Source organism: Genypterus blacodes, unplaced genomic scaffold, assembly GCF_046128005.1.
Source record: "Genypterus blacodes isolate CSIRO-AG114 ecotype Tasmania unplaced genomic scaffold, CSIRO-AGI_Gbla_v1 ptg000065l_1, whole genome shotgun sequence".
Lineage (NCBI taxonomy): Eukaryota > Metazoa > Chordata > Actinopteri > Ophidiiformes > Ophidiidae > Genypterus > Genypterus blacodes.
In genome coordinates this window covers 484,751-510,835 of record NW_027466877.1, presented here as the reverse complement: position 1 = coordinate 510,835, position 26,085 = coordinate 484,751, and the positions used below count along the sequence as shown (strand labels likewise).

At 48.6% G+C, this 26,085-nt stretch overlaps 4 protein-coding genes and 1 long non-coding RNA gene across 8 annotated transcripts; all 5 read right to left on the bottom strand.

Annotated features, from left to right (window-relative positions):
- Nucleotides 1–185: 185 nt before the first annotated feature.
- Nucleotides 186–1,953, bottom strand: LOC143004336 (uncharacterized). Its single transcript, XR_012963957.1, has 3 exons — nt 1,797–1,953; nt 952–1,044; nt 186–650 (listed from the first exon to the last, which is right to left on the bottom strand). It is a non-coding gene; the product is annotated as an uncharacterized LOC143004336 (long non-coding RNA).
- A 436-nt stretch (nt 1,954–2,389) lies between these two features.
- LOC143004334 (uncharacterized) lies at nt 2,390–6,125 on the bottom strand. 2 transcript variants are annotated; one of them, XR_012963956.1, is made up of 8 exons: nt 5,949–6,125; nt 5,110–5,221; nt 4,838–5,004; nt 4,503–4,648; nt 4,280–4,421; nt 3,925–4,070; nt 3,058–3,618; nt 2,390–3,000 (listed from the first exon to the last, which is right to left on the bottom strand). XR_012963956.1 is itself a non-coding variant. In XM_076155183.1 (7 exons), the coding sequence occupies exons 1-7, from the start codon at nt 5,992–5,994 to the stop codon at nt 3,487–3,489; spliced, it is 891 nt and encodes a 296-aa protein (XP_076011298.1). In that variant the 5' UTR covers nt 5,995–6,125; the 3' UTR covers nt 3,011–3,486. The 2 variants fall into 2 exon arrangements, 1 of the variants encoding a protein (XP_076011298.1); XM_076155183.1 differs by lacking the exon at nt 2,390–3,000 and having other exon boundaries at nt 3,011–3,618.
- Nucleotides 6,126–8,356: 2,231 nt separating this feature from the next.
- LOC143004332 (interferon alpha/beta receptor 1b-like) lies at nt 8,357–15,334 on the bottom strand. Of its 3 annotated transcripts, XM_076155180.1 has the most exons (9): nt 15,245–15,334; nt 14,938–15,118; nt 12,204–12,327; nt 11,810–12,006; nt 10,827–11,005; nt 10,259–10,412; nt 9,919–10,076; nt 9,532–9,683; nt 8,367–9,428 (listed from the first exon to the last, which is right to left on the bottom strand). In XM_076155180.1, the coding sequence occupies exons 2-9, from the start codon at nt 14,996–14,998 to the stop codon at nt 9,218–9,220; spliced, it is 1,236 nt and encodes a 411-aa protein (XP_076011295.1). In that variant the 5' UTR covers nt 14,999–15,118; nt 15,245–15,334; the 3' UTR covers nt 8,367–9,217. The 3 variants fall into 3 exon arrangements, with proteins under 3 accessions (XP_076011293.1, XP_076011294.1, XP_076011295.1); XM_076155178.1 differs by lacking the exons at nt 14,938–15,118; nt 15,245–15,334 and having other exon boundaries at nt 8,357–9,428; nt 12,204–12,424; XM_076155179.1 differs by lacking the exons at nt 14,938–15,118; nt 15,245–15,334 and having other exon boundaries at nt 8,357–9,428; nt 10,839–11,005; nt 12,204–12,424.
- On the bottom strand, nt 15,191–20,059 carry LOC143004333 (interleukin-10 receptor subunit beta-like). Its single transcript, XM_076155181.1, has 7 exons — nt 19,817–20,059; nt 18,869–18,989; nt 17,806–17,984; nt 17,556–17,710; nt 17,170–17,320; nt 16,816–16,961; nt 15,191–16,693 (listed from the first exon to the last, which is right to left on the bottom strand). Exons 1-7 carry the CDS (start codon nt 19,872–19,874, stop codon nt 16,508–16,510), a joined length of 996 nt encoding a protein of 331 aa, XP_076011296.1. The 5' UTR covers nt 19,875–20,059; the 3' UTR covers nt 15,191–16,507.
- A 524-nt stretch (nt 20,060–20,583) lies between these two features.
- LOC143004330 (interferon alpha/beta receptor 2-like) lies at nt 20,584–26,049 on the bottom strand. Its single transcript, XM_076155176.1, has 8 exons — nt 25,995–26,049; nt 25,571–25,708; nt 24,836–24,968; nt 23,577–23,755; nt 23,034–23,191; nt 21,337–21,499; nt 21,062–21,181; nt 20,584–20,919 (listed from the first exon to the last, which is right to left on the bottom strand). The coding sequence occupies exons 2-8, from the start codon at nt 25,608–25,610 to the stop codon at nt 20,915–20,917; spliced, it is 798 nt and encodes a 265-aa protein (XP_076011291.1). The 5' UTR covers nt 25,611–25,708; nt 25,995–26,049; the 3' UTR covers nt 20,584–20,914.
- Between the last annotated feature and the right edge of the window lie 36 nt (nt 26,050–26,085).

Genomic DNA, 26,085 nt, shown 5'->3' with positions numbered 1-26,085 from the left:
GTGTTGGAGCTTTCAGTGTGATCAGAAAGCAGAGATCTCACCTGTTACTCCTTGGTGCTGACCTTTCAGAATAAGAGCCTTCATGTAGTGAAGTCAAACATCTTCCTAAATACAGCGGTTTTATTTTTGTTCACATTCCAGAAGTTATATTTTGTTACCTTGACAAAGTGAGAGCAGACAGGGAATCAGCAGATGTTTCTGTGTTTAATGTAAATGTGTTAAAGGTATAAAGATCAGAGCTGTGAACACACGGAGCCTTTATGACTGAGAGCAGAGTGATCAGCACACTGATGCACATCCAGACTGATCCGTTCCCCTGGAGGGGACTTGGTGGTCAGACCTTCATTCTCTCTGCTCGTCTTCCTGCTCGCTACGACCACGGGAGAAACCAAGAGCTGGAGGCTCAGAGGGGGCGGAGGTATGGAGGTCTTTATGTTCTTATAATGTGCTGTAAGTGTCTAACTACGGTCCAAACAATGGGGACTGATTTGAGTGTGTGTGTGTGTCTCATCATCGCCCCCTGTGATTTGCTTTCCAGCTCCTGGTTTAACATCAGGAGCCGCACTCGGCCACCTGCTGCTGCTGGGGCTCCAGCTGGGTGGGCAGAGGGGTGAAGCTCGGCTCGCTCTTCTCCTTCCTGTCCTCTTTCTCTGCACACAGGGAGAGGGGGAGAGAGAGAGAGGGGGGGGGGGAGACAGAGAGAGATGATGAGCCCTGCCATACTGTGAGGATTTAAGGTCTATTGTGTTCAGCTGACACACACACACACACACACACACACACACACACACACACACACACACACACACACACACACACACACACACACACACACACACACACACACACACACACACACACACACACACACACACACACACACACACACACACACACACACACACACACACACACACACACACACACACACACACACACACACACACACACCTTTCTTCTGGCTACATGCTGCCATGCCGCTCTTCTCCGGCTGCTCGTCTCCTCTCACCGCAGCCCGGATCTTCTGCAGCACGAACCTGCAGCCTGGAAACACGAGAACGAGAAGACGTGGATTATGATGTCAGCTGAATGAGTTTCTCTGCATCCGTCTTCACTGCCTCTCATGGCTGCAGATGCACCACAGCGCCTCCTACTGCCTGAGATGAGACAACGTGTTGAGTTGATCTTGTTTCTGTACGTTTTCTGCTTTCAAGCGATATGGTTAAAGCTTAATCAGGAAGATTAAACCAAGACATTTAGAGAATAACATCTATTATTTCTTGTGTTGTGTTCAGGCGTTCATCGGGAGGTGGTAAACTAGAGCACGCAGCAAATCACGGAAGTATGAACACGGAGGTGCAGGAGATCGTAACGCTGCTTTTGTTTTTTTCGACGTAAATACGACCTCAGCAACAAAACCTCACCGCCGAGCAAACACACACCAGCTCATAAACTCCATCTACTCGTATTTGATTATTTTTTGATTAATTTAACTTTATCGTAGCTCAACTTTTGTCCACGCTGCTCTCAGAGGCTGGACAAAAAAAAACTGCTGAGTCACGCTCACGGGCATTGAACGCCTCATTGCTCCTTGGTTTCGCACGCGAATGTTAGAAACAAAAACATTCTTCTTCGGGTTTTTGTTATAAAGTCTTAATTCGGTTAATAAATGAGGAAAGAGGCTCGGAAATGTCTCTGCCGTGAATTTCTCGAGTGAACGTTCTTGTTTATTAGTGGATTTCACTGTCAAAAACACATTTCTCCCTTTAAACCCCGAGCACAAAGCGCTGACTCACCGTTGATGATCAGTCACACCATCTTCCTCTGAGCCGTTTGTCTTTGAGAGACACGAAGGTTCTGATGATTCTGGAGGAAAGCTGGGATGATTGTTCAGAAGAGCTCAGCTGTCAACGGCACTTCCTGAAAAACAAGCGAACCCTCATGTGGCTCCGCCCACGCGCGCGCACACAAACACGTATAAATAGGCCCCCTGGCGTCGTCGCAGCTGCTGCAGTTCAGTCACTCAGCTGTCTTTGGACTCTGACATTAGATTGAACCTATAAACAACTTTTACAATCTTTCTTAATAAAATCCCGGCGTGTCTCAGTTTGTTTTCAAGAACATAAACACTTAAATATCGATTTACTGCCAGAATCGCTATTGAATTGCCACTAATAAAAATAATTGCCTCTTCCGATTTCCTGGCACTGTGCTGATTGACACATAGACAAACAGGCTCTTTGTGATGATGGACGCTGGAGGAGTTACGATTGACAGGAAGCCTTCTGTCTTCCTCGGCATGGGAAATTTCCAAAGTTTCAAAACTGTTTCAGAGTTGCGACATCTCTTCTGTTGAGTAATTCAATGACTCAGTCACCATCTCAAGAGCTTTCTGTTACAAAGAGTAGATATTTATTCATTGTGCTGTACAAGACGCTGGCACGTTCAAATAGAATCAGTGTTTACACCGCTCCTGAAATCATGAAAGTGCTAAATGTTTGGCAAAGGAAAATGGAGAACAGGTCTCGTTTCATTTCAGAGGAGGCAAACGTGCATAAAGTAACACAACATGATTAGAGGGTTTCCATTGTCCATTTCCATTATTCAGGGTGGCATTGAGCCAGAGAAAGGAGCACTCAGCAGATGAGTTCTAAGAGACCAAAGCACCAAAACACTGACATCAGCCTGGTGTTCATCAAGGTACTGCACACAAACACACACACACACACAGCGCACCATTGGAAATGTAAACACACATGATCATACAGGTAACTGCATAGGACTCTTCTACAAAACGTTCAGACCGGTCGTCGTGGCGATGCTGCGAGTGTTTTCAGTTGGATTGGAGTTAAAGAAGGGAGGCAGTGGCTCAGTGGTTAGAGCCTCCGCTTTGGAACCGGAGAGTCGCCGGTTTGAGCCCCTGCCGAGGTGCCCCTGAGCAAGGCACCAAAACCTTAATTGCTCCCCCCTCTGCGAAGGGTGATAATGTAATGTAAGTCGCTTTTGATAAAAGCGTCTGCCAAATGATTGTAATGTGATGTAATGTAATGTAAGAACAAAGCGCGTGTGTCTCTTTAAGTGTGGCACTGTAGGGGCTCTGCTGTGTGAGGGGCAGGAGTACATCCTAGTGTTAGAAACAAACTTAATGCTTTGACGAAATCACTGTGTCACAGACGTTACACGAGTGTTTGCTTTGTTACTGGGAAAATAATTACAAAAGCTCAACATCGTTTTGCCATTAGTGAGAGGAAGGAGAAGACGAGAGGAGCAGCAGCAGAAGTGAAGTGCAGGGAGGAAATTCAGCACAGTGGTGAAGTTGTAGTTTGTGGGTGAGCCGATTCTCTCTCCCGACGTTCAGCACACGGTCGGCAGGTGACGCTAGAACGCTCCTCATGGAAATGTACAGAGAGTCAAACACAGCAGGGTGTCCAGCTGACGGGTAGGATGACAGGCACACACACACACACAGGGTGCTGAGCGCTGGGCTCACACACTGTGTACGGACTCATGAGCAGCGTCTCTGTAGATGAGGAAGATCTCATCACAGCGCTCCTCCCCTGGGTCGCCCATGGTGAGGGGAACTTCACGGAACTTCTCAGGAAGTGGCTGACAGACGTCCTAAAGGGAGAGAGAGGGAGAGAGGGGGCAATGTTATCTAGCTGTACCAGCGTCAGTGTCAGATCTGTGCTCAGTCTGTGGTTGCCATGGCATTGCTATAGATGTAGTAGCAGTAATGGCATTCATGCGTGTGTACGTGTGTACGTGTGTACCTGTGTCTGTGTCTGTGTGTGTGTGTGTGTGTGTAGGTGTGTGTGTAGGTGTGTGTGTGTGTAGGTGTGTGTGTGTGTGTGTGTGTGTGTGTGTGTGTGTGTGTGTGTGTGTGTGTGTGTGTGTGTGTGTGTGTGTGTGTGTGTGTGTGCTCACTTTCGATATCTGATACGGCTGTCTCAACCACTTTTTGATTCCTTTGGACTTGTACATTAGTACGTATATGATGCCCGTCATAATCGCCATGACGACGACCACCACCACAACAGGCACCACCACCTTGGTGTGGTGCGTCTCTGTGTCTGCAGAGGAAACAAGAGAAGCAGGGGTAAGTATTCAGTCACAAACTAAGTACCAAAGGTCATTACATCATCACTGATCATCCTATAGAAACTATCAGCTGTAGTTCATTAATTGTTTACATTGATGCCTCATCACATGCAGAGTGTGTGACAGGAGGGCTTCATCATTTCTCTTGTTTCAGTTAGATCAGACAGCAGCGTTGTCTTACTTGACTTAGGTATGAGCACACACTGCACACAGCTGGGCTCTCCGTTGGGTTTGGTGTACAGCATGTACTGCACCTGCACGCAGTACGTCTGCCCCTCCTCCAGCTCAGGGATGGACACGGAGGCGGTGCCCTCCTGAATGTCCTGAAAGAGAGCAGAGCGGCGGTCAGCGTCCACGCCTCACGCCAGGAGCGGCGGCGGCGGCACCAGGATCCTGGTCCTCACCTGTAGCGGCTGACCCTCTTTGCCGTAGAAGACCCTGTGCCAGGCGTGGCCGCCGTATTCCCGAGCCATGGAGTGGTTTTTGCTCAGGACGACGTAGAGCGAGCTGGGCCGAGGCGCCAGACGGACCTCAGGGCTGCAGGGGTTACCTAGGAGACCAACTGAAGTCAAGACCTGTGTGTGTGTGTGTGTGTGTGTGTGTGTATAGTTCATACTGATTACAAAAGAGGACCACATTATAAACAGAATCCCACTTGAGTCCCCCCTGTCCATCAAACATGTGTCGCTCTTCCATTTCTGTCCAGAGTGAAGCTCATGTTGTCGCTCTGGTTCCTCACCTCGTCTGCTGCAGGCCTCCGTCCACGGCGAGCTCAGGCCGGCCCGCTCGGCCCGCGCCCGCAGCCTGACGCAGCCAGGGTCCTCGGCCGACGCGGTGGACGTGACGTCACAGGAAGCCAGGGACGTTTGGACGCAGGCAGTCACGTCCGTCCACTGTTTGTCAAAGCTGAGGACGAGAAAACAAAACCCAACTCAACTTCCTCTTCAACAATATCCCCCATCCAGTCATATAAGGAGGAGGAGGAGGAGCTGGAGAAGCTTCCGGTCTCACCTGCGGTACTGAACAGTGTAGGTGACGCTGGTGTGCGAGGGGGCGGGGCTCCAGCTCAGCGTGCCGTCACTCACGTGCATGTCCTGCAGCGGAGGCAGGACCTCACACAGGACTGAAACAGGCCAGAGGACTACAAGTCAAACAGGGGGGAAACCATGGAAACACACCCGGCAACAATCAACAAGCTCTGAACTCAGCTCCTGCTTACATATTGACATCACTCATTCTTCCTACTGTTTATGTCTCAGCTGTTTCTGTCTGCTTGAACAAATCAATCATCTCTCAATAAAAACTCAACTAAAACTTTATCCTCCAGACATTTGCGCTGTGTTGAGATGTTTCACTTTTCTAACATAATGTGAATAAAAATATGCTTAATTGATCAATCGGCAGCTCCCATGGGGCTTTGCGCCAAGCTGAGAGTATGAAGGCGTCTGGAGAAACATCTGATATTTGAACGTTACACGATCCAGATAACCTCCAGCGACATTACAAACTAGTTCAGACCGATACGGAACACCCGTGAAGCCCACGCAGTGTGTGTGTGTGTTTGTAGATAAGATAATCCTTTACTCGTCCCACAACCGGGAAATTCACATGTTACAGCAGCAAAGTGGATAGTGCAAAACAACAACAAAACAATAATGGGCATTAAGATAAAAAATAAACTAAAAATGTGTGTGTGTGCTGATAAAGTAGAGAACAACAGATTTGGTTAGCTCTTTTTGCTGAACCAGCTAAGCTAACCACACTCTTCCCGTCGCGGGCGCGCGGCGGAAACACACAGACACACACAGACACACAGAGAGAGAGAGAGAGAGAGAGAGAGAAAAGGTTACCTTGGCTGAGCGCTTGTACACAGAGGAGAAGGTGAAGCTTCGTCATGGCGTCATTTCACAGTTTAAAGCGGCATTTCTCTTCGTGTCGTGTACCAACATGTCTGCTAACTGTCCTAGCCGCTCTGCTAACTTGACTTCGCCACTCCGTCACACTTCCCTGTATCCAGTACATCCGGGAATTTTTTTAAAGAGAACGCCGCCGCGGAATTCTATCAACAACAATCATACATTTAAAAAACATCAAACCGTACATTAAAAAAAGCTTAATCCATTGCATTAAAAGAATCTAACGGTCAAAAGTGACAACACGAAGACGAATGCATGAATTCAGCTGCACTAAAAGAGCACAATACAAACTGTTACACCAATATGGATCGATTTTACTGGCAATGTTTCATATTTACTAATGCAATATGTTATTTCGTATCCTCTGCTATTGGTTGTTTGGTTTGGTCAGTCAGAGTAGATCGATTTTTAGATGTCCTTACAGATCCAAACGGTTCGCTTCAATATATAAGGGTTTTGTCGTCTTTATTTATTTGCGTTATATTTGTTAATGTAAACTGTTTTTAGGCCGTATTTTATTTAACAATGTTACACAATTATACTCTGTTTCTTCATAGAAACAAATGAAAAGTAAATATATCTAAAACATCAGCAAGCAGAGTCGCAGTTTGTCGCCCCCTTGTGGCAGGAGCAATGACAGTCAGACCTGAAGGAGAGGATAGATGTAATAAACTGATCGGACGGTAGAGGGCAGCATTTACCAGGATCTCTACTCACAGACCATGGATGGACGGAGGGGCTTTCCTTCACCATCTTCAGTTTCAAATCCCCTTTTGCTGATAAAAAGCTGCAATGGAAAATTCCTATAAGAGATAATCTGACGGTTTTCTTCTCTACTAAGCTAAGACAAATAAGAATCTTGGCAGCAACTTTAACCATGATTTAGTTATTAATTTGATACTGTGGCTTAGCTGAATCAAAATTCAGAGAGGTATTAAAGTCACAGGTCAGTTACAGTTGGCTATTATGTCAGGATCGTGTCAATAAATTAGGCTATTTACGTTTTCTATATCAGTGCAAGTGAGCCGAGCTGTGTAAGCACCACCGCTCTCGCACGTTCAGCTTCGGCGAGGTTGCGTTTTTAGTCGGTTGGAGGAGGCAAGTGAGACTCATAATTGCACTTACTGACAGTATTCAGGTTACATAATGAGGAACATATCCTGCTCAGCCAAAGCTACCCATAAAATCCACAAATTTACGTTTTATTTTTTGGTAGAATTGTTCTTTTAAGTTTTTTTCTTCGTCCACATTGTTTTCATTTTTGTAGAATTGCGATGAAGACTATTCCAGCTGGTTGTCAGAGCTTTCCCAGGCTCTGCACTCGTGTCGTCTCTTCTACAGTGCAGGCGCGTTGGTGTCAAAATTTCAATTTCAGATCTCACAGTGTAAATATGAACATGTTCATTTAGAGCAGAAACCACAGACCAACCATCCCGACTTCTAATAGCTGCAGGCTTCCTGTTTCCTGTTGCACGTGCATATCAACACAAAGAGCAACGTTCCATTTATCTTTCTACTCCGACTGAACCGAGCAGCAAGGTGACTTTACACCCAAAGTGGCGTCTGTTTATGAGCCCGTTTACTTTTTATTAAATGTAAAAGCTGTAAATATCAAAACACAAACATTTACTCCTCTTCACGTTTGTGCGGTGGAGATCTGTGCTCATGTTGGTTTCGTCTGCAAACATTTGAAGCGTGACTAAGCAGGGCGCTCATGTTGACAAAGCAGATACCGAGACTCACTATATGTGTGAAGTGACTCACTAAAGAGTCACGATGTGTGTGAAGTGACTCACTAAAGAGTCACGATGTGTGTGAAGTGACTCACTAAAGAGTCACAAGTCTTTTTACGGTTTGTGCACAATTAGCATTTTCCCTTTTCAGTCTGGGTGTCCAGACGTGACGGCACAGTGAGCTCAGGTTCACTTCACCTTCCAGGAACCCGCAGCACCATCTGAGCCAGGGGGTCCAGGCTGGAGAGACGCAGCACAACACACGGGAAGTTTAGCGTTCAGGTCCAGAAGTAAATAATAATGAAATAAATCACTATCGCCTCCACCAGGCTGACATTTGAGTGAGAAGCCAGAGCAAATTCTGTCAAAATGATGAAGAACGACTGAGCGAGGAGCGTTCAGCCTGACAGCGGCGCTAACGTAAACCTGCTCAGCTGCTCCACGACATAACCAGCAGATCCACATTCTGTAGCTTTTTACTCATCATCATCTGTCATCTGTGATTCCTGCTGCCAGGCTTCTGCGCGTCAGAGCTGCAGGTTCTCTCGGATCAGTCGGTAAAGGTCTGAGACAAATGGACAGATGTGACCTGAACAAAGCACAGGCTCGGAGTGTGAGAGCGGCTGAGTGCTGCGTCTTTAATCTAATCGCTCGTCCATTAAGGCGGCCGGCAAACAACCGGCACACGGTACAAACGCACATATACAAGAAGAAGAGGAGGAGGAGGAGGAGGAGGAGGCAGAAGCTGATGGGAAACTTGACGCCACAATGATGAAGCAGGCCGAGCCGTCACATTCCATTCAATCAGCTGAACGACCCTAGAGACAGGAAACTCACATATAAAGACACACGTGTTTACACTGAGGGTTTCCTTTATACACTCAACCAGCAGACAAGGATCAGATCCCTCCGTCTGCTTCCTGCCTACAGGCGCAGGAACAGACGGTTAATGCCCCACACACACACACACACACACACACACACACACACACACACACACACACACACACACACACACACACACACACACACACACACACACACACACACACACACACACACACACACACACACACACACACACACACACACACACACACACACACAGAACAGGACATGATTACAGCTTCATTCAGATCAAAACTAATCAGACATGTGACAGGTCAAAACAAAAGAACAACCAAAAAGAAAATGGCTTCATTTCATCAAGATTCTGTAAGAATCATAAATTAAGTATGATTGACACACGCGCGCGCGCGCACGCACACACACACACACACACACACACACACACCCCCCGCTGGCAGTGACCAGCACTGCCACACACACCTGTCACCTCGACCCCATGACCCCTCAGGCTTCACTGCTCTGTCTTCAGTCATAAACACTGAGGGTGAGTTTCTTCTTCCTCACTTCAGATCTCTGAGTCTCTGAGTAGAGAGGTCTTAATCTCTTCATACGTCCTGACCTTCACACACACATGTCCACCACGCCCTCGTCAATGATCGGGCGCTGACCCTTGACCTTTAGATGGAGGTCGTGCATCTTCACCTCCTGCCCGGAGTCTTCCTCCCCGCCGAGCGTCTGGCCGCTGTGGAGCAGCCGCGGCCCGGAGCTTCCCTCTGTGGAGTAGACGCCCGAGTCCCTGCTGCCGCCGCTGTCCTGACGACTGTGTCTGCCGCTGGAGACGCCACAGCCAAAACGTCAGACAAGAGTGTGTGTGTGTGTGTGTGTGTGTGTGTGTGTGTGTGTGTGTGTGTGGTCTCACAGTGCGAGTCACCCACCTGCTGTCGGGGTCCAGCTCCTCAGAGGGGGCGGGGCAGTGGACCTCCAGGAGCACCGCCTGCGGACAGATCTCGTCACAAATCACCACGCTCTCTGAGTCTGGGCTGAGGAGGCGAGGGATGTCCGAGCTGGGAGACAGGTCGTACAGATACTAGGGGGGAGGAGACAGGGGGCGGAGTTAGGAGAAACATTAAGTCAGGGCTCATCAGGGTTCACAACCACGAGTTTCACCACCATGAGGTCGTGAAGTTTGGCTGCGGTGGAAGAATTGCTTCATCGCTGACCGTCTATGTGAAGTGTGTAGTGTGCCGAGTGTGTGTGAGTGTGTGTGTGTGTCTGTGTGTGTCTGTGTGTGTCTGTGTGTGTGAGTGTGTGAGCGCCCGTACCTCCTGTAGGTGCGCGGGCAGCTGGACGGACGGGAACAGAGTGGCCTTCAGCGTCTTGTAGCACCTGAAGACGCCGTACAGTAAGGCCAGCACCAACAGGAAACAGATCACCAGAGCCAGCAGGAAGTACAGGAGGATCTGCCACCACGGCGTCACACCTGCCGAGAGGAAACACACACACACACAGACGTAAACACACAGACTGGGGCCGCGAGGTGAGGGCGAGTGTGTGTGTGTGTGTGTGTGTGTGTGTGTGTGTGTGTGTGTGTGTGTGTGTGTGTGTGTGTGTGTGTGTGTGTGTGTGTGTGTGTGTGTGTGTGTGTGTGTGTGTGTGTGTTACCTTCGGTCTGCGCACAGAGGGGCGGAGTCCAGACGCTGCTCTTGTTGTAGAAGTCGTAACGCGACTGGACGCGCACGCAGTACATCGTCCACGCCTTCAGGTCCGACAGCGTCACCAGGTTGGCGTGGGTGGTCAACATCTGGCTGGCGACACCCTAAAGGGACGCGTGGAAGACGTGATTAGAAATGTTTTTATGTGAGGGGCGGAGCTACGCAACAGGGGAGGGGGAGAGAGAGAGAGGTGATGATGATGAGTGAGAGTGAAGGTAACGCCTGCATCGCTGCGTCACAGTGTGTGTGTGTGTGTGTGTGTGTGTGTGTGTGTATATAAGGATCTGTGCTATTTTCGGAGCTGCTAACAGGCTCGCCCTCGTCAAACCGGTTTGTTTTTTCTCCTCAACAAAGACAGGTGTCAGGAAATCAAAGCCCCAGACCAAAACATCATGTGACGGCGAGGCGTCGCTATGAACAGGAAGCAGGTGACATCGCCAAGGTGCAGCAAGCGCGTTGCTCCACTTCCTGTTTGCAGGAGTTTCACTGTGTTTGAGGTCAGACACACACACGCACACACACTCACACACCTGCTGGTCTGTGTCACGCTCCCAGAAGTAGATGCTGTAGTAGATGTCGGGCCTCAGCCCCTCATCTCTCATGGACGTGTTGCTGCTGGTCATGGGGTCGGCGATGTTGATGTCCAGGTGGCTCCCGACCGGAACCAGGTCCACTCTGGAGGGAGGGCCGATGACAGCTAGCAGAGAGAGAGAGAGAGAGAGAGAGAGTTAGAGAGAGAGAGAGAGATATGACATCCAGGAACAGAATCCGAGTCCCACTGATGTATGACAACATGGAGACAAGTCACGTTCAAACAGCACTACACAAGTCAGAGTCACGAGTAAGGAGTCAGAGTTACGAGTACATTACATTACATTACGATCATTTGGCAGACGCTTTTATCCAAAGCGACTTACATTACATTAGCACCCAATTGAGGGTTTGGTCTGGCCTGGTTCGGCCTTGCCTTGGCTTCGGCACCTCGGCAGGGACTCAAACCGGCGACCCTCCGGTTCCCAAGCGGAAGCTCTACCCACTGAGCTACTGCCTCCCCAGTAAGGAGTCAGAGTCACGAGTAAGGAGTCAGAGTTACGAGTAAGGAGTCAGAGTTACGAGTAAGGAGTCAGAGTTACGAGTAAGGAGTCAGAGTCACGAGTAAGGAGTCAGAGTCACGAGTAAGGAGTCAGAGTCACGCGTAAGGAGTCAGAGTTACGAGTAAGGAGTCAGAGTCACGAGTAAGGAGTCAGAGTCACGAGTAAGGAGTCAGAGTCACGGGTAAGGAGTCAGAGTCACGAGTAAGGAGTCAGAGTCACGAGTAAGGAGTCAGAGTCACGGGTAAGGAGTCAGAGTCACGAGTAAGGAGTCAGAGTCACGAGTAAGGAGTCAGAGTCACGAGTATGGAGTCAGAGTTACAAGTCACCACAGGTTCACTTTCCCTCCTGTCAACACACACACACACACACACACACACACACACACACACACACACACACAAACATACCGTCTTTGTCGGGGCAGAACTCCTTGAGGACCCACTTGGATCCAGGCCCCAGCCGGGCCTGGACCCGGAGCATGTAGATGCCCAGGTAGTGCAGCCGGAGGCGTGTCAGGTCACAGTGGGTGTGGCTCGTCTGTGGACACGCATCTGACCAGTCCACGTTCTTGGCGCCGCTGTTCAGCTTGTCCCATTTGTACATCCTGGGGTGGACAGAGAGGGTTTGGGTCAAACTGTGTCACGGTGCTCTTCATCACACATCCATGTGATGAAGAGGAAGAGGACGCAAAAGAGGAAGGGGCTCTAAATCTGCTGGATTCTTGCGTAATCACCACATGGAAACTAGCCTCTGAGGGGGCGCGCGTGTGTGTGTGTGTGTGTGTGTGAGGGGGGGACTTACGACAGGTACTGTACGGTGAAGGTGACAGAGTGGTTCTGGTTCTGTGCTGGGCTCCACTCCCAGCTCAGTGTGTAGTGTGTGTTCAGTGTGATCACCTCCACATTCTGCGGCGGCGGCACTTCCACTGAGAGCAAAACAGGAAGATAAACAAACATCACTACAGGTCCAAAGGCGCCAGCCAGGTTTCTGTTCACACTCATTTGCACGGTGAAGCTCCCAGTGTAAACTCCACACACTGATGGCCTCGGGTTTGATTCAGTTTTGTGATTGATCTTACGTAACAGCTCCACACACACAAACAAACAACAGGCTCATCAGCTGCTCCACACCCATAGCGGCTCTTTTCCCTTATATGCAAATTCTCTCTCTCTCTCTCTCTCTCTCTCTCTCTCTCTCTCTCTCTCTCTCTCTCTCTCTCTCTCTCTCTCTCTCTCTCTCTCTCTCTCTCTCTCTCTCTCTCTCTCTCTCTCTCTCTCTCTCTCTCTCTCTCTCTCTCTCTCTCTCTCTCTCTCTCTCTCTCTCTCTCTCTCTCTCTCTCTCTCTCTCTCTCTCTCTCTCTCTCTCTCTCTCTCTCATCATGTCTCTCATATCTCATATCGAAGACATGCAGACGTCCAGCATGACACAGGGACCAGCTGAGGGGGAGTCAGTGTGTTTAGAGCTGCTTGACTCTGTGTGTGTGTGTGTGTGTGTGTGTGTGTGTGTTGGGTGACAGTGTAGTTCCCTGTGACTCAGCTTGTGGAATTTCAGTTTTGCTTTCCGTCTCTCCGCGTCGTTCACACATGAAGGGAGACGTCGACTCTGGTGTGAGCTCGGGGTCGGGTCAGGTCGGGACAGAGCAGAGACCTGCAGGCCCGGATCCATTCAGACAGAGGACCGAACCATTGTTCCAAATGAGTTTCAGTGTTGCGCAACCAAATAACTGCTCCTGCATTCCTCTCCTTCTTGACTCCCTGCATGTTGGAGGTTGGGAAGTTCCTGTTGCCTCGCCGCCCTTGAGCAGTTTGGTAGATCACACCCACGCCGTCCGGGCCTCGACTATGAGGGGAACACGGGGGCGGGGCGGGGGCCGTCCTGCTGAGTTCTAGTTTTAGACTCTTTAATGTTTCTGAAAACGAGGCCCAGAAAAAAACAAAAAAAAAGGGCCCAGCCTGGGAGAGAAGACGGAATACTGAAACAATTTAACAACAATCAGTCCGAGTCTGTGCTTCCCGATGCCTCAGGGAACGTTTCACTTTAACTACAGCACTCCAGCTCATGAGAAGAGATAAGAGGACATCATGAGAATCATTTACACGGATCCACTCAGACTGAAACCAAACCAGACTGATCAGCTGCTGAAGCACAAAGACACATTCAGGCTCATCTGTCCACTGGAACAGCTTTGAAACGTTCCACTGCAGCGGCCCCCCCCTGCACTCTGGCTGAACGTTGTGTTGTCACGGTAACTTCGTGCTGAGATCACTCTGAAATGCCACCAAGTTGTTTTGCAGATCAGACTAAAGGAAGCGGGGCTGACTGTGACCTCCTGTAAACCTCCCCCCCTCCCACACACACACTGTGACCTCCTGTAAACACCCCCCCCCCCCCTCCCACACACACACTGTGACCTCCTGTAAACCCCCCCCCCCCCCCCTCCCACACACACACTGTGACCTCCTGTAACCCCCCCCATGAAGCCCGACCCCCTGGATGATGCGTACTTGCTCATTACAAGATAATCAGAACTCTTTCATTTCGGGCTAATAACCAAAATGGGGCCAACACACAAGAACAGTGTCACGGTGTTTGTTTCAGAAATGGTTAATGGTTGATTTCTTTTAATGTAACCAGTGTGTGACAACAAGTGTGTGACGACAAGTGTGTGACGACAAGTGTGTGACAACTAGGGAGGCAGTAGCTCAGTGGGTAGAGCTTCCGCTTGGGAACCGGAGGGTCGCCGGTTTGAGCCCCTGCCGAGGTGCCCCTGAGCAAGGCACTGAACCCTCAATTGCTCCCCCCTCTGTGAAGGGTGGTAATGTAATGTAATGTAATGACAACCAGTGTGTGACAACAGGAGTGTGACAACAGGAGTGTGACAACAGGAGTGTGACAACCTGTTTGTTTACTACAAATACATATATATAAAAAAAGCCAGAGTCCAAACATCCTGGTCCTCCTAATCCAGAGAAAATAAGGTTCAGTTGTGACATCATACCGAATCCAGAACACCTGAGGACCAAAAGGACCAACTGTATGTCTCACCTTTAACATGTCTCACTGCACATATTCAGCTCATTTTCTGCGTTCTGTCTCATTCTTTCGTTGGTTCTATACATCGTAAGGCCAAAGACCGTGAACGCACCTTCGGGTTTAGTGGCTAATTGACGTCGTCGCCGTTGCGTTTGATGGAGACAGAGCGTCAAAACGAAGTTAAATGTGTCATTACAACAGAAGAAGGGTGAAGTGAAATGGCCCAGCAGGAAATCGTGATGTCTGAGCTGTGTGTCTGAGCTGAAGGGGACGCGGCCATTACCGCACAGCTGCATGGAGCTTCACGAAAGCGGCGGAATGTTGGGAGACAAAGTGTCGAAATAAGGAGCAACAACATGTTACCACAAACACTAATGGCTCCTCTCAGGCCTTCATTCACAGGTTACAGTCCGGAATGTTAGAAATTCCGCGAGACATTAGCGATTAGCGGCTACATTAGCAGCGGTGTTGTTAGCGTGTTGGCATAAGATGTTGACTTTACCTGCGCCGGTGTGGAGGCACGAGAGGAGGAGAAGAAGAAGCAGGCCGGACACAGAAGACATGGTCGGCGTTCAGATGTGCACTGGCGGCGTTACGTTCACGGGCCAGACTACCGCACAGCCGCCGTCCCTCTTCAGACTCGGCTCGGCTCCACTCGGGTCAAATCGACGCATCACAACAAGCTGCGGAGTTTACAGAAGAGTTTCCGGTTGTGTTTTCAAAATAAGATCCGAACGGACGCGACAACAACAGAATGGACTGAAGAATGAATCTTTTTTTATTAGATGTTTCTCTCAGTGCACACATACATTCTTAAAGATAACCAGCCATTTATTATGGTTGGAGGGTCCAGTCACTGTCATTCATATGTTATGTAGATCTTTCTCATTGCCGGTTAGTTCTTCTGGTATTTCCCCTGCAACATGTTGTATTAGACCGGCGTTAATATGAATGAAGATACCAAGGATGAGACAAACAAAGGGTTAAGAATGTTCATGGAATAACTGAGTGAATTATATACTGGAACAACTGAAAAAGAGGAAAAAGAGGATAAAGCAGACACTGTTAGGAGCACAGTGTGTTTAAGTCATCAATGTTTTCGTTCTTCAAATTCCTTCATGGTCAGTCTTCTAAGGTCATTTCGGCTTATCATGGTTACGCCTAGAGCCTCACCTTCCCCTTCAAAATAACCCGCACACACTCTCGGAGCAAATAAAGATAACAGGCTGACTTTTATTTTATAGGCAGGATCATGTTTTTGTGGTTTTACTCTGTAACTTGATGGGTCTGTGGTCGTGCAGCTGCTGACTTCCGTGTAGAATATCTGTAGGGATTGTTGAATTATAATATGAGACTAAAGAATAAAGAGTTATGTGGAGCCAAATTCAAAGTTTGTCCGGTAAGTAAACAGATATTTTAATCCTAAAACTACTTTAATAACAAAACACAAAACATTAAATTCAGCTTTATTTACTTTTCCGCTCTCAATCTGATATTTCCAATATGAAAAAGTGAATCATAACACGCAAACTTGTCAGCAAAGGTTTAACCCTAAACAAAATAATATCTGTACTCTTATAGTTAATAATGTATCTTTTATCCAAAGCGCTTTACGATGACCTCACATTCACACACTGATGCAGAGGCGTAACCACGCAGGGGGCCGACCTCTGGAGCAGTTAGGGGCTCAGTGTCATCAGTTCAGGGTTCAACACTCGGACAGGCTCTCTAGGAGGAGCAGGGAATGGAAATGGACGCTGGCTCTTCCTCCCTGAGCCTGCAGGGCAAAGACTGAGCACGTCCCACAATGCACCAGCTGAATATCAGTCAACACGAAGCATCTTAGGTGTGGGCCCTGGGGCGGGGCGTGTCTGTAAACCATCATACCTGTGGAACACTGTGATCCAGGTTTAGCTGCACCTGTGTGTGTGTGTGACAGAGGGCCGCTGTGAGGAGTCAAAGCTTCTTCACTGCTCCTCCGTGCTGATGATCTGCAGCCCACAGACACACAACACCTGTCTCTCCACCCCTGCCTTTGTCTCCTCCTGGCCTTGAGTTCACGGTCCCCACTTTCATCTCGTTCCCTTTTCCGTGTGCTCGGCTCGCCCGGCGCAGTTAGCTTCTCCCGCCTCTGGAGGATGCTGTTCCTCCTCGGCCCTGCTGTCTGTGACGATGCTGACCGGGTGGAAGACCTCCTCCTGCGGGGGGGAGGTGCGCATGTCCAGGAAAATGGAGGAGGTGGGGGGCTCCATCAGGTACTGGGGGCCAGAGGAGGAGAAATACAGACTCTTATCAACAGAGACCAAACCTGAACTGAAACCTCACAGTTTTGTCCTGCGAGATCAATAATCAATCGATATGTTTGGATGTATCAGTCTACCTCCTTCAGGTACTGTTGCAGGGAATCTTGCGGACACAGGAAGTTGGACAGCCTTTTCCGATACACCACCGCGACCACCACCATCGCCACCACCATCGCCATGACGACGAACGTCACCACTGCTGCCACCCAGGGGGATTCTTCTTCTATGCAAAACAAGAGCAGGACTTATTCAAATCAGGGTCTAAACTCTGGGGTGACAAGGTTGGACGAGGCATCAGCCCAACCGGCCTGCCAGATTCTGGGTACTGGCTCGGGCTACTCTAGTCTGACCCTCTTACACTTACAAGACTATTTGTAATCTCCTCTCTGCCTCCACAGCTTGTAAATGAGAGATGTATGTATCGTCTTTACCGTCAGCGGTGCTCTCACAGACGGAGCTGCTGGGCTCGCTGGGACTGGGGTTCTGCTTCGTGTGGATCTGGACCTGGACGCAGTAGTGGGTCCAGGGCTCCAGCATGTGTAGGACCACGCGGTTCTGCTGCAAGTTTTCGATGCTTCTGGCCTGTAGGACACAAGGTTGAGCAGAGAGCAGAGGAAGCATGAAGGTGAGGCGTGTTTGTTTTCACCAAACTCAATGATTGATTTTCTCCTTCATGAAAGCGCGAGACTACGACAGTAAAATCTGGAAACTTTGTGTTGGACTCCTACACATAACATGAACGACTCCACTGACTCTGACACTATGGATCTACACAGGAAGGACCCTTGTGTGAGTTGATGACCCAATGGAATCCCACCTTCTCCTGCTGGCCCTTCTTCCAGTACGTGATGTTGTAGGTGGCATAGTTGTACACGGCCCTCAGGTCTGAGATCCTGAACACCGGATCCTTGATGCTGGCTTCGATCGAGGCCCCGTTAGAGATGAGAGACACGAAGGGCGGACCAATGACGGCTGTGAAGGAGGAGGAGGAGGAGGAGGAGGAGACAGTTTGGTCTCCGCAAGTCCACCATGAAGAGGTTCTCATGTAGGTCAATACTTCCACTCACTGTTTCTATCCATGGTGATCTGCTGGCTTTCCACCCAGTCGGAGCTCTCTGATCCCCTCAGCGCTCTCACTCGGCCCGTGTACATCCCATACACGGTGATGGAGCCGTGCAGGCTGGTCAGGTCGCATGTGAGGGCGGAGCTTTTCACGCAGCCCCCTCGGTACTTACTTTGTGTGGTGCTGAGGACAGAAGGAAGCAGCGTGTGTGTACAACAGCCAGAGGAAACAAGTGTGGTCAGGAAACAAGAGTGTGTGCGTGTGTGTGTGTGAGAGGTAAACATTTGCCAGTGAATGCAGAAAGTAACAATTCTTAAATTTAGCAGCTGCCTTCTGTTGTTCTGTTGTTCTGAATGATGTCGGTGAGCTTTGGACCAATCAGTGATGAGAGATCCTCAGCAAGTAGTGACATCACCTTTCATGTACGTTACATAAAAATGAGGAAACATCATTCTCACATCCTACACAACATTTAACAACATTTGCCTCATGTTCCCTTTGTTTACATGAGCTTTACTGACACAGACATAAAAGAGCGTCTAAACAAAGAGAGAAGAAGAAGAAGAAGGAGATTCGAGGAAGCTAGAAATTGTTTTGAACAATTTTTTCTCCAAACAGCTCTAACTCTGCTAAAAACCTGTTGCAGGTTATAGCAGCATGTGTGTGTGTGTGTGTGTGTGCGTGTGCAAGGAGAAACAACAATGGAATGTAAATATGACATGCTTGTTGTTTCCCTTAACACAGAGTCTCAGTCGTCACTGGCTGTGTCGTTCCTCTTTCCCAGAAAAGGAAAAGCTTCCTCCTCACACTGGCTGTGGGGGGGGGGAGTGTGTGTGTGTGTGTGTGTGTGTTCCACTGGGTTACGGGTGAGCACAATAGAAACATGGGCCCTGTCAGTTAGTAAACAATGGTGAACTCTAAGTCACATCACTGTTTCTCTTCTATCTTACAAACTTAGAAACCTGCGCCTCAGGGCAGAGGACAATGTGTGTGTGTATCTCTGTATGTGTGTGTCTCTGTATGTGTGTGTCCCTGTGCGTGTGTGTCCCCTCGTTGTCTCTACTCACTTATACTGGGTCTCGTAGCTCAGCCCGCTGGAGTCTTCGGGGGCGTCCCACCTCAGCACCAGGTCCATGTTGTAGGAGGTGAGGCGGACCCTTGTGGGCGCACTGAGGGCTCTAGACGCCCCTGCAGAGACACACAACAGAGACCGTCAACCACCAACACACTCATCACACACTCACACAACACTTGTTCACTCGTAAGTTCATTAGGAACAAAAGTAGCTACAAGAATCAAACTCACAGATTTGTTGACAGCAGCTCGTTGAACCGATTCGGGGGTTTGCATCTTGACTCTATATATCATCTTTGAAGCCGTTATTAAAGTTAAAAACAAGCTTAGCGTTTCATAATGTGAGGATTTATTTGCTTATTCTGCCTCATAAACTTAGACTTTATGTTTTCGTCCATGTTGTTGCACATTTTAGGGTCTAAATGAGGAATCGGTTCAGGAATTAAATGACATATCGATGAACTGAAGACAAAAACGATCAGGTTCTGAATCGTTTGAAGGTTTCCTAGAACAATAAAAGTTTTATTGGTTTATGCCAGAGCCTCTTTTCTTTATCAGCGTGTCTGAGAATCAAAGTTCATCCACAGAAACACGTTTAAATAAGAAACTTCAGAATAAGAAACTTCATCTGCTGGTTTTTGTCGAGAATTTGATATATTGTCAAAATAAAAGCATGAGGAAGTTGGCGCTCCTGCCAGTGACACCTTGTTTCCACTTTCTACAAACACAATGGAAACTTTTAACGTGACAAAGAAAAGAAACGTTCATGCTTTTACTTTAATCGCGACTGAACTATAGATTGATTCGTGAAACCGGCAGCTATGTGATGTTTACGATCGTTTTGTGAAAATGTATTTCTCCGCTTCCTCTTTAGTGACGCACACGCGCGCGCGCACACACACACACACACACGCTGTCACACACAGGTCAATGGTCGTTACCTTTGCCCACACACAGGGCCGAGCTGAGCAGGATGAGTATGGAGGTCGAGGCCGACATGTTGTCCAGCAGCTCCCCGCTCACCGTCTCACTCTCAGCGGGTCCCGGCGCGTTCTCGCCCCTTTATCGGCTCTGAGCTTCCTGGCAGCGCGGCGGCGGGACGCGGGGAAGTCCGCAGAGGCGAAACTGTGACTTAACAGAAAGCACCAGGAACACACACTGCAAAGAGTTAGCGACACACACGGCGCTCTCTCTGCGGGGAGTTTCACCTCTGTATAATATCTAATAAAGATTTAAATAAAGAAGGAAGAAGGGAAAGATGAGGCGATTCATGTGTTTACGGAGTAAATCAGCTCGTTTCCACACATTTCCCTGAAACCACGTGATTGTTTTTTAGTAGAAACGTTTTTCCTCTGTATTCCTTCTAACTGTTGGATTCCTGGAATGACACACGCGCGCGCACACACACACAGTTTTTTTTTTTTTTACAGTGTATCGTTATCGCGCTGTCTAGGGTTCTTCCACTGCATCAGCCACACACACACGCGCGCGTTTGTTTGTGTTGTCGCTCATATGCTGGAATATAATACACAGTAAACGTATGGAAATATTATTGTTTAAAGTTTAAATGTTTGTTCTTTGGTGATGAAGTCTGAGTGTGTGTGTGTAGAGACATGGACACATGGTGAGAGACAGAGACAGAGACACAGCAGGCAAATCAACCACACATCTGTGTTTACTCTTTATTTATTTATTTAGAGTCAAAATTGCAGAAATGTTTCCTCAAATTTGCATTCACAGAAAATTTCAGGAATCCAAAACTGCATGAGGAAATGAGTTTGAGTTGCATCATTCTCACTTAAATCATCAGACTAAAGGAAATCGTCATGGAAACATCGGCACAGAAACATTATGACACAAACTACAAACAGAAGCTTCAGTTGACACCTTCAGCCTCCTCTTCCTCCCCCGCAGCCAAACTCCCCCGAGCCTGGGTGACCTCTGCCGGCCCGCGGTCCGCGCTGGCCTTCTCCGCGTGTGTGAGGCGGCCGGTGGAGAGCCAGAGAGGGTGGAGTCTTCTTCATGTGACCGCTCTGTGCTCAGGCTGAGGAGAGACAGAAAGAGAACAGAAACATGCTAAAGAGGCTCAAAATGAAACTCTGGATGTTTCACAAAATTGTCAGGGAACTTCCATCATCAACATGGAGCTGTGTTACACTGTAATGACACCAAACTGGTTCCATTACCAGTTCTGGGTAGGCATAGGCGCTGCAACCTGAAGGTCAGCTGACTGCCGTAAACAACCGAGCCAATGAGGAGAAACCCAAGCAGGCAGAAGGCACACAGCAGGCCGAGGATGACGGGCACTGGAACACACACACATCCATCCACAAGTCAGTGGCATGTGAAGTACGGACGGGTCTGAAAACATGGATCACTCTGTCTCCGTCTGCTGAGGGTATTTGAATCCCTGATTGGTCAGCAGTGAGTCTCCTTGACCTAAAGCTGCTGATGATTCTACCTGAGGTGTTGGCTTGCGGTGGGCTGGTGAAGGCGCAGTGAGGTTTGCTGGGGACGGAGTTGGAGTTGAGGAAGTCCGTCACTCTGACCGTCACGCAGTACTCCACGCCGGGCTGCAGGTAGGTCACCACCCTCTCCTCTGTGTACGGGAGCTTCAGCGTGAACTGCAGCACAACAGACAAACTTCATGACGTCTACATCAGCCCGGCCCCTTGACCCTTTAAAGCAGAGGACATGGACGCCTTTTGACAGAACCCTGACATAAAAACTTGAAGCTGACCCGATCCAGGTTTGTCTCTTAGAAATGTAGTTTGAATCCAACCAGGCCTCTACTCCACCTGCACTAGTTTGGCTAAATCCCAAGGTGCTCCTCCCAGGTTCTGATTGGCTAAACACACCTGCTTCAGCCACCTGTCACTCACAGGGCATCCTGTGTGCTGGTCACGTTTGGTCTTTGGAATGGAAATAGCCTCTGTTTCATACTGAAGCAGCAGCAGAGCAGTTGCTGTAGGTGGCGCTCTTCTATTGGTTTCTGCAGCTGTTGTGGCTTTCCCCTCTTCGCTGGTTTCTCACTTAATTCAAAGAAATTCTTGCTTTTGCAACCAAATAGCATGACGAGCATCATTTCCTGTGTCGGAATGTTTTCCTGAGAAAGACGACGTTTACAGCTGCAAATACAAAAGCTTTGATAACAGGATGCAACCTGGAAATCACCAAGAAGAAGACCTTCAATATGAGAACACAGAGGATCTCCTGAAGAATGTTCATGAGCAGTGTGTGGAGCACTTCAGACTGATGTCATAGGTTGATGTTATTGTTCAGTTTGACCTTCTGCCCCCTTCACACCTGCTCCTGTCCTCACAGTGTTGTCTCTGTTCTCTGGCTCCGTCGTCTCTTCTGAGGTTCCTCGTGACGCCGCTCAATCATGTCGAGTCGTTTCCTCGAAATCTGGGCAGACGCGAGCGGTGAGAGGAAGTCGCCAGTAAACCACACGGGCTGCAAAACGTCAGCCGCCTGAGGAAGCATGTTTGTTTTCCTTCTAATTGTCTTTCAGAGAGACGACGAGCCGCCTTGTGGCTCTGCCGTCTGGTTTTCTTGGTCTCATATCTCATGACAGACCCGCTGAAAGCTACAGAGATACATTCAGAGTCTATTTTGAAGCATTTGTAATGTTGTGATTTACTTATGCTCTCCCTTGCTGCACCCCTACTGTAAACACTGAGTGAAAACAGGCTATTTCTCTTCAAGGCTCCTGTGAGGGAGCCTTGAAGAGAAATAGCCTGTGATGGTGCCGATGGTGAATGTTAGAACATTACATTACATTACGATCATTTGGCAGACGCTTTTATCCAAAGCGACTTACATTACATTGCCACCCTTCGCAGAGGGGGGAGCAATTGAGGGTTCGGTGCCTTGCTCAGGGGCACTTCGGCAGGGGCTCCAACCGGCAACCCTCCGGTTCCCAAGCGGAAGCACTACCCACTGAGCCACTGCCTCCCAGAACAGAACTAGAGGCCAAACCCTTACTAACTCTGCACGTACGGGGGGGCGAGGAGGGTGTGTGAGACGTAAGGTCTGCCAGCTGCTTTCACCAGCAGAGTCTGTTGTATACTCTAACGACAGACTCCAGCTTCTCGGGAGTGCAGACCCCCAAAGGATGTATGGGGATAGACTGGATCACCCGGGCTTGACTCGTACCTGAGCTCCATCTCTGGTCCTGCGCACAAGGAGAACGAGTCCTCTGTAGATGTCCTGGAGCTGCTGCTGATGGATACTGCTTGTTGAAGGAACACGGAAGCGCAGCAGCAAGCAGTTCCCACAGCCGGACACCAGGACGTCAGGAGGGCCCAACACAGCTGCAGGGAAAGATGGAAGGAGAACGTCAGTGTCCTGGGAATGAAACATACTGGATTGACGTTTACATCTAAGTGTGAAAGAACATCACTGATGGATTTTCCATTCTGTTACAAACTATAGCTGCTGAACACAATCACAGATGAACAAAAACGAAACTTCAGGTCAGCGTGAATCCTCCTGATGAGCTCTCAGAGTCACACAGAGAGGAAGGAAGGAGCCGACTCTCACTGAGCCAAGAGCCCAAACCAACAGGAAACCTGCCAGTCCCACATCCAGACGGCCGGGGGACATTTAGAGTCTGCACAGTCAGAGAGTGGCTCCAAACTCAGCATCACAGAGTCTAAAGTCTAAAGTATAAGACAGAGATTGTAACGTGTCTCTCACTGTCCATCAGAGGCTGGAACTGCCTGGACACTGTCCAGTTGGAGGCCTGTGTGGACGTGAAGGCCTGGACGCGGGCTCGGTACCGGTCCAACGCATCCTTGAATGCGCTGGTTAGGTTACACGTCTGTCCAGCTGTCAGCTCCAAACAACCGGGCACCGGCTTCCAATTATTCCTCCGACTACAGGAAAGAGAAGACGCAGAGACAAACAGGAACATTCACAGACAGACGTCAGGAACGATTTTGATGTTTGGAATCAAGGATCACAGATGGACTTCCATGCATTGGGACATCTTTGCTCTTCTTCAGGGTCAAAGGTTAGAGTTACTACAGGATAGAGATCTATGACAACATACAGATGGTTCAGGGTCAAAGGTCAGTGGTGGACATATTTGTGTCTAACTAGCTTGTAGAGTGTTCTTGGGTCGTGGGTTCCTCCTCAGGAAGACCTTTGGACCTTTGGTCAGAGGTGTACAAGAAGTTCATTGGAAACAAAAAAAACTCTTGGATGCAGCCAGGAAAGAACAGAAGTATTGCAGATAGACAATCAACTATTTAGGTGAGTACACTAGTCTTTTGATTCCACTGAGGGGCTACATGAAATATTCATATTTATTGGGTTGAAAACAATACAGATTTTTGAAGGTTGATAACAGTATTCTTGCTATGTTGTTATTTGTACCAGTCCCTGCAGGATAGAAACAGGCCGAGGGGCATTGGGGGCTTGGAAGCCATGATGACAGAGCTGCTACATGTGAAGAGACCCAAATACTGACACACACACACACACACACACACACAGACACTGAAGACAAGTCCCCAAATGACTGAAGCACTTTAGAAATGCTATACTTTTTGAGCAGTTGAATGTAAATGTTGTTTTCTTTACACTCTCCTTTGTTGTTAACATAAAAGGTTATTTATGCTTTTCAAATGCTTTTTACATTTGAGTCCACACATGTTATGCTTTGTGGCACAACAGATTCATCTCAGTGTTCAGTGTTTGAACACCACAATGTATTGAATAAATTGAAATACTGTGAATAAACACTTCTTGACTTTTCATTCATATTTGTTCCTATTCAGCTACACAAACATCTTCAAACCACACAAAATTGTATTGTAAATGAGAGTATACCAGAGTCCTATGTACACCATGGTCATTTATTGATATGCCGCATAATGTCCTCCTTTTTGGTGTAATGGAAATGGTCACCCTAACCCTTTCTTTGACCCTTTGTGTTTGGATGTATTGAATACCTGAGGCGGACCACTTGAACGGTGAAGCGTGAGTCTGCGGGGGTCCCGGGGCCCGGCAGGAAGCTGAGGGTGTGCTCCATGTTGATGGAAGTGACGGACACATTGACAGGGGCAGGAAGGGAAACACACACGGCTGCAGGGTAAATATGTTATGGAACAGAGAAGAACCAATCAAAGGTAAGAGTTTATATTCAGAAAAGAGTCTCAATGTTACTCCAATAAGCTGAAGTACAAGCAGCCAGAGAAACACAAACACTGAACCTTCACTACCCGACTGCTGTTAGCAGTGTGTGCTAACGATGTCATCAAGGCGACCCGCCCCCGCCCCCAGGGGCCCCAGGAAGTCGCCTGTCTCGCCTCTCTAGCACTTCTGTGAGGAGTAACTTTGATTTTGGAGCACCACTTGTATTTTAAATTTTGTTTTTTGAAATATTCTCTTTTCCCTCAAATGTTCTATTGATATTTTTCTGCTGTTTAATTTATTCTTCTTTTTATTCCCTGCTGCCCCTGTGGTGCCTAGAATTGCCTCTGCCTGACAACACACACACACACACTCACTCACACACTCACTCACTCACTCACTCACCAGTTCATGAGGCTCAGATCGAGGGGACAGAAGCAAAGGCTGCAGCCCCATCAGACTCAGCTAAGACGGCTCCACAACACCAATAAGACACTGACAACACGTCTTCACCTCCTTCACCAACGCCCTGACTGTTCTCCATCAAACATTACCTATGTGTGACTGCAGAAGCAGAAGCATCCACAGCTCCATCGTCCCTCCATGAAACTAGCTGTGGTTCCCTGCTGAACCTCCACGATGCTGCTCAGGCTCAGTCTTTGGGTTACAGCAGCTACACGTACAGGTTGGGGCTAAAGTGTGAGGGGAGGTGAGGGTAAAGGAAAAGACATGTTTGTTATCATGCACAGGGCTGAGTTTCTATTTCCCCAGAAGTCCCTCCCTGTGTGTGTGTGTGTGTGTGCTGTGCTATTCCTGCCTTTACCTCTGAAGCTCACACTCGCTTGGATACACACGAGTGGAGACCCGAGTGTGGAGACCACGCCTGAACTTTACCCTGTCTGATCAATGTTTACCATTGTGTTGATTTAATGCTCACCTCTGTGTGTGTGTGTGTGTGTGCGTGTGTGTGTGCTTTACCTTAACTGGGTTTCTCTGTAAGGTAAGCATGAATAACTCTCACACACCTGCAGTCTTTACAGATGAGCCTGATTATACTGCATGAAAGACA

What these genes read in the sequence shown, in the direction of transcription:
- LOC143004334 (XM_076155183.1), bottom strand. Translation starts at nt 5,994, where the DNA reads ATGACGAAGCTTCACCTTCTCCTCTGTGTACAAGCGCTCAGCCAAG. An exon ending in TGTACAAGCGCTCAGCCAAG is followed by an intron (nt 5,222 to 5,948) that starts GTAACCTTTTCT and finishes GGCCTGTTTCAG; the next exon opens with TCCTGTGTGAGGTCCTGCCT. An exon ending in AGCCGTATCAGATATCGAAA is followed by an intron (nt 3,619 to 3,924) that starts GTGAGCACACAC and finishes CTCTCCCTTTAG; the next exon opens with GACGTCTGTCAGCCACTTCC.
- LOC143004332 (XM_076155178.1), bottom strand. Translation starts at nt 12,403, where the DNA reads ATGAGTGTGAACAGAAACCTGGCTGGCGCCTTTGGACCTGTAGTGATG. An exon ending in GTTCTGCCCCGACAAAGACG is followed by an intron (nt 11,006 to 11,809) that starts GTATGTTTGTGT and finishes TCTCTCTGCTAG; the next exon opens with CTGTCATCGGCCCTCCCTCC. An exon ending in GAGCTGGACCCCGACAGCAG is followed by an intron (nt 9,429 to 9,531) that starts GTGGGTGACTCG and finishes TGGCGTCTCCAG; the next exon opens with CGGCAGACACAGTCGTCAGG.
- LOC143004333 (XM_076155181.1), bottom strand. Translation starts at nt 19,874, where the DNA reads ATGTCGGCCTCGACCTCCATACTCATCCTGCTCAGCTCGGCCCTGTGT. An exon ending in AGCTACGAGACCCAGTATAA is followed by an intron (nt 17,985 to 18,868) that starts GTGAGTAGAGAC and finishes TTCTGTCCTCAG; the next exon opens with CACCACACAAAGTAAGTACC. An exon ending in CTGTGAGAGCACCGCTGACG is followed by an intron (nt 16,962 to 17,169) that starts GTAAAGACGATA and finishes TGTTTTGCATAG; the next exon opens with AAGAAGAATCCCCCTGGGTG.
- LOC143004330 (XM_076155176.1), bottom strand. Translation starts at nt 25,610, where the DNA reads ATGGAGCTGTGGATGCTTCTGCTTCTGCAGTCACACATAG. An exon ending in GCTTCTGCAGTCACACATAG is followed by an intron (nt 24,969 to 25,570) that starts GTAATGTTTGAT and finishes TTTACCCTGCAG; the next exon opens with CCGTGTGTGTTTCCCTTCCT. An exon ending in GTTCAAGTGGTCCGCCTCAG is followed by an intron (nt 23,756 to 24,835) that starts GTATTCAATACA and finishes TCTTTCCTGTAG; the next exon opens with TCGGAGGAATAATTGGAAGC.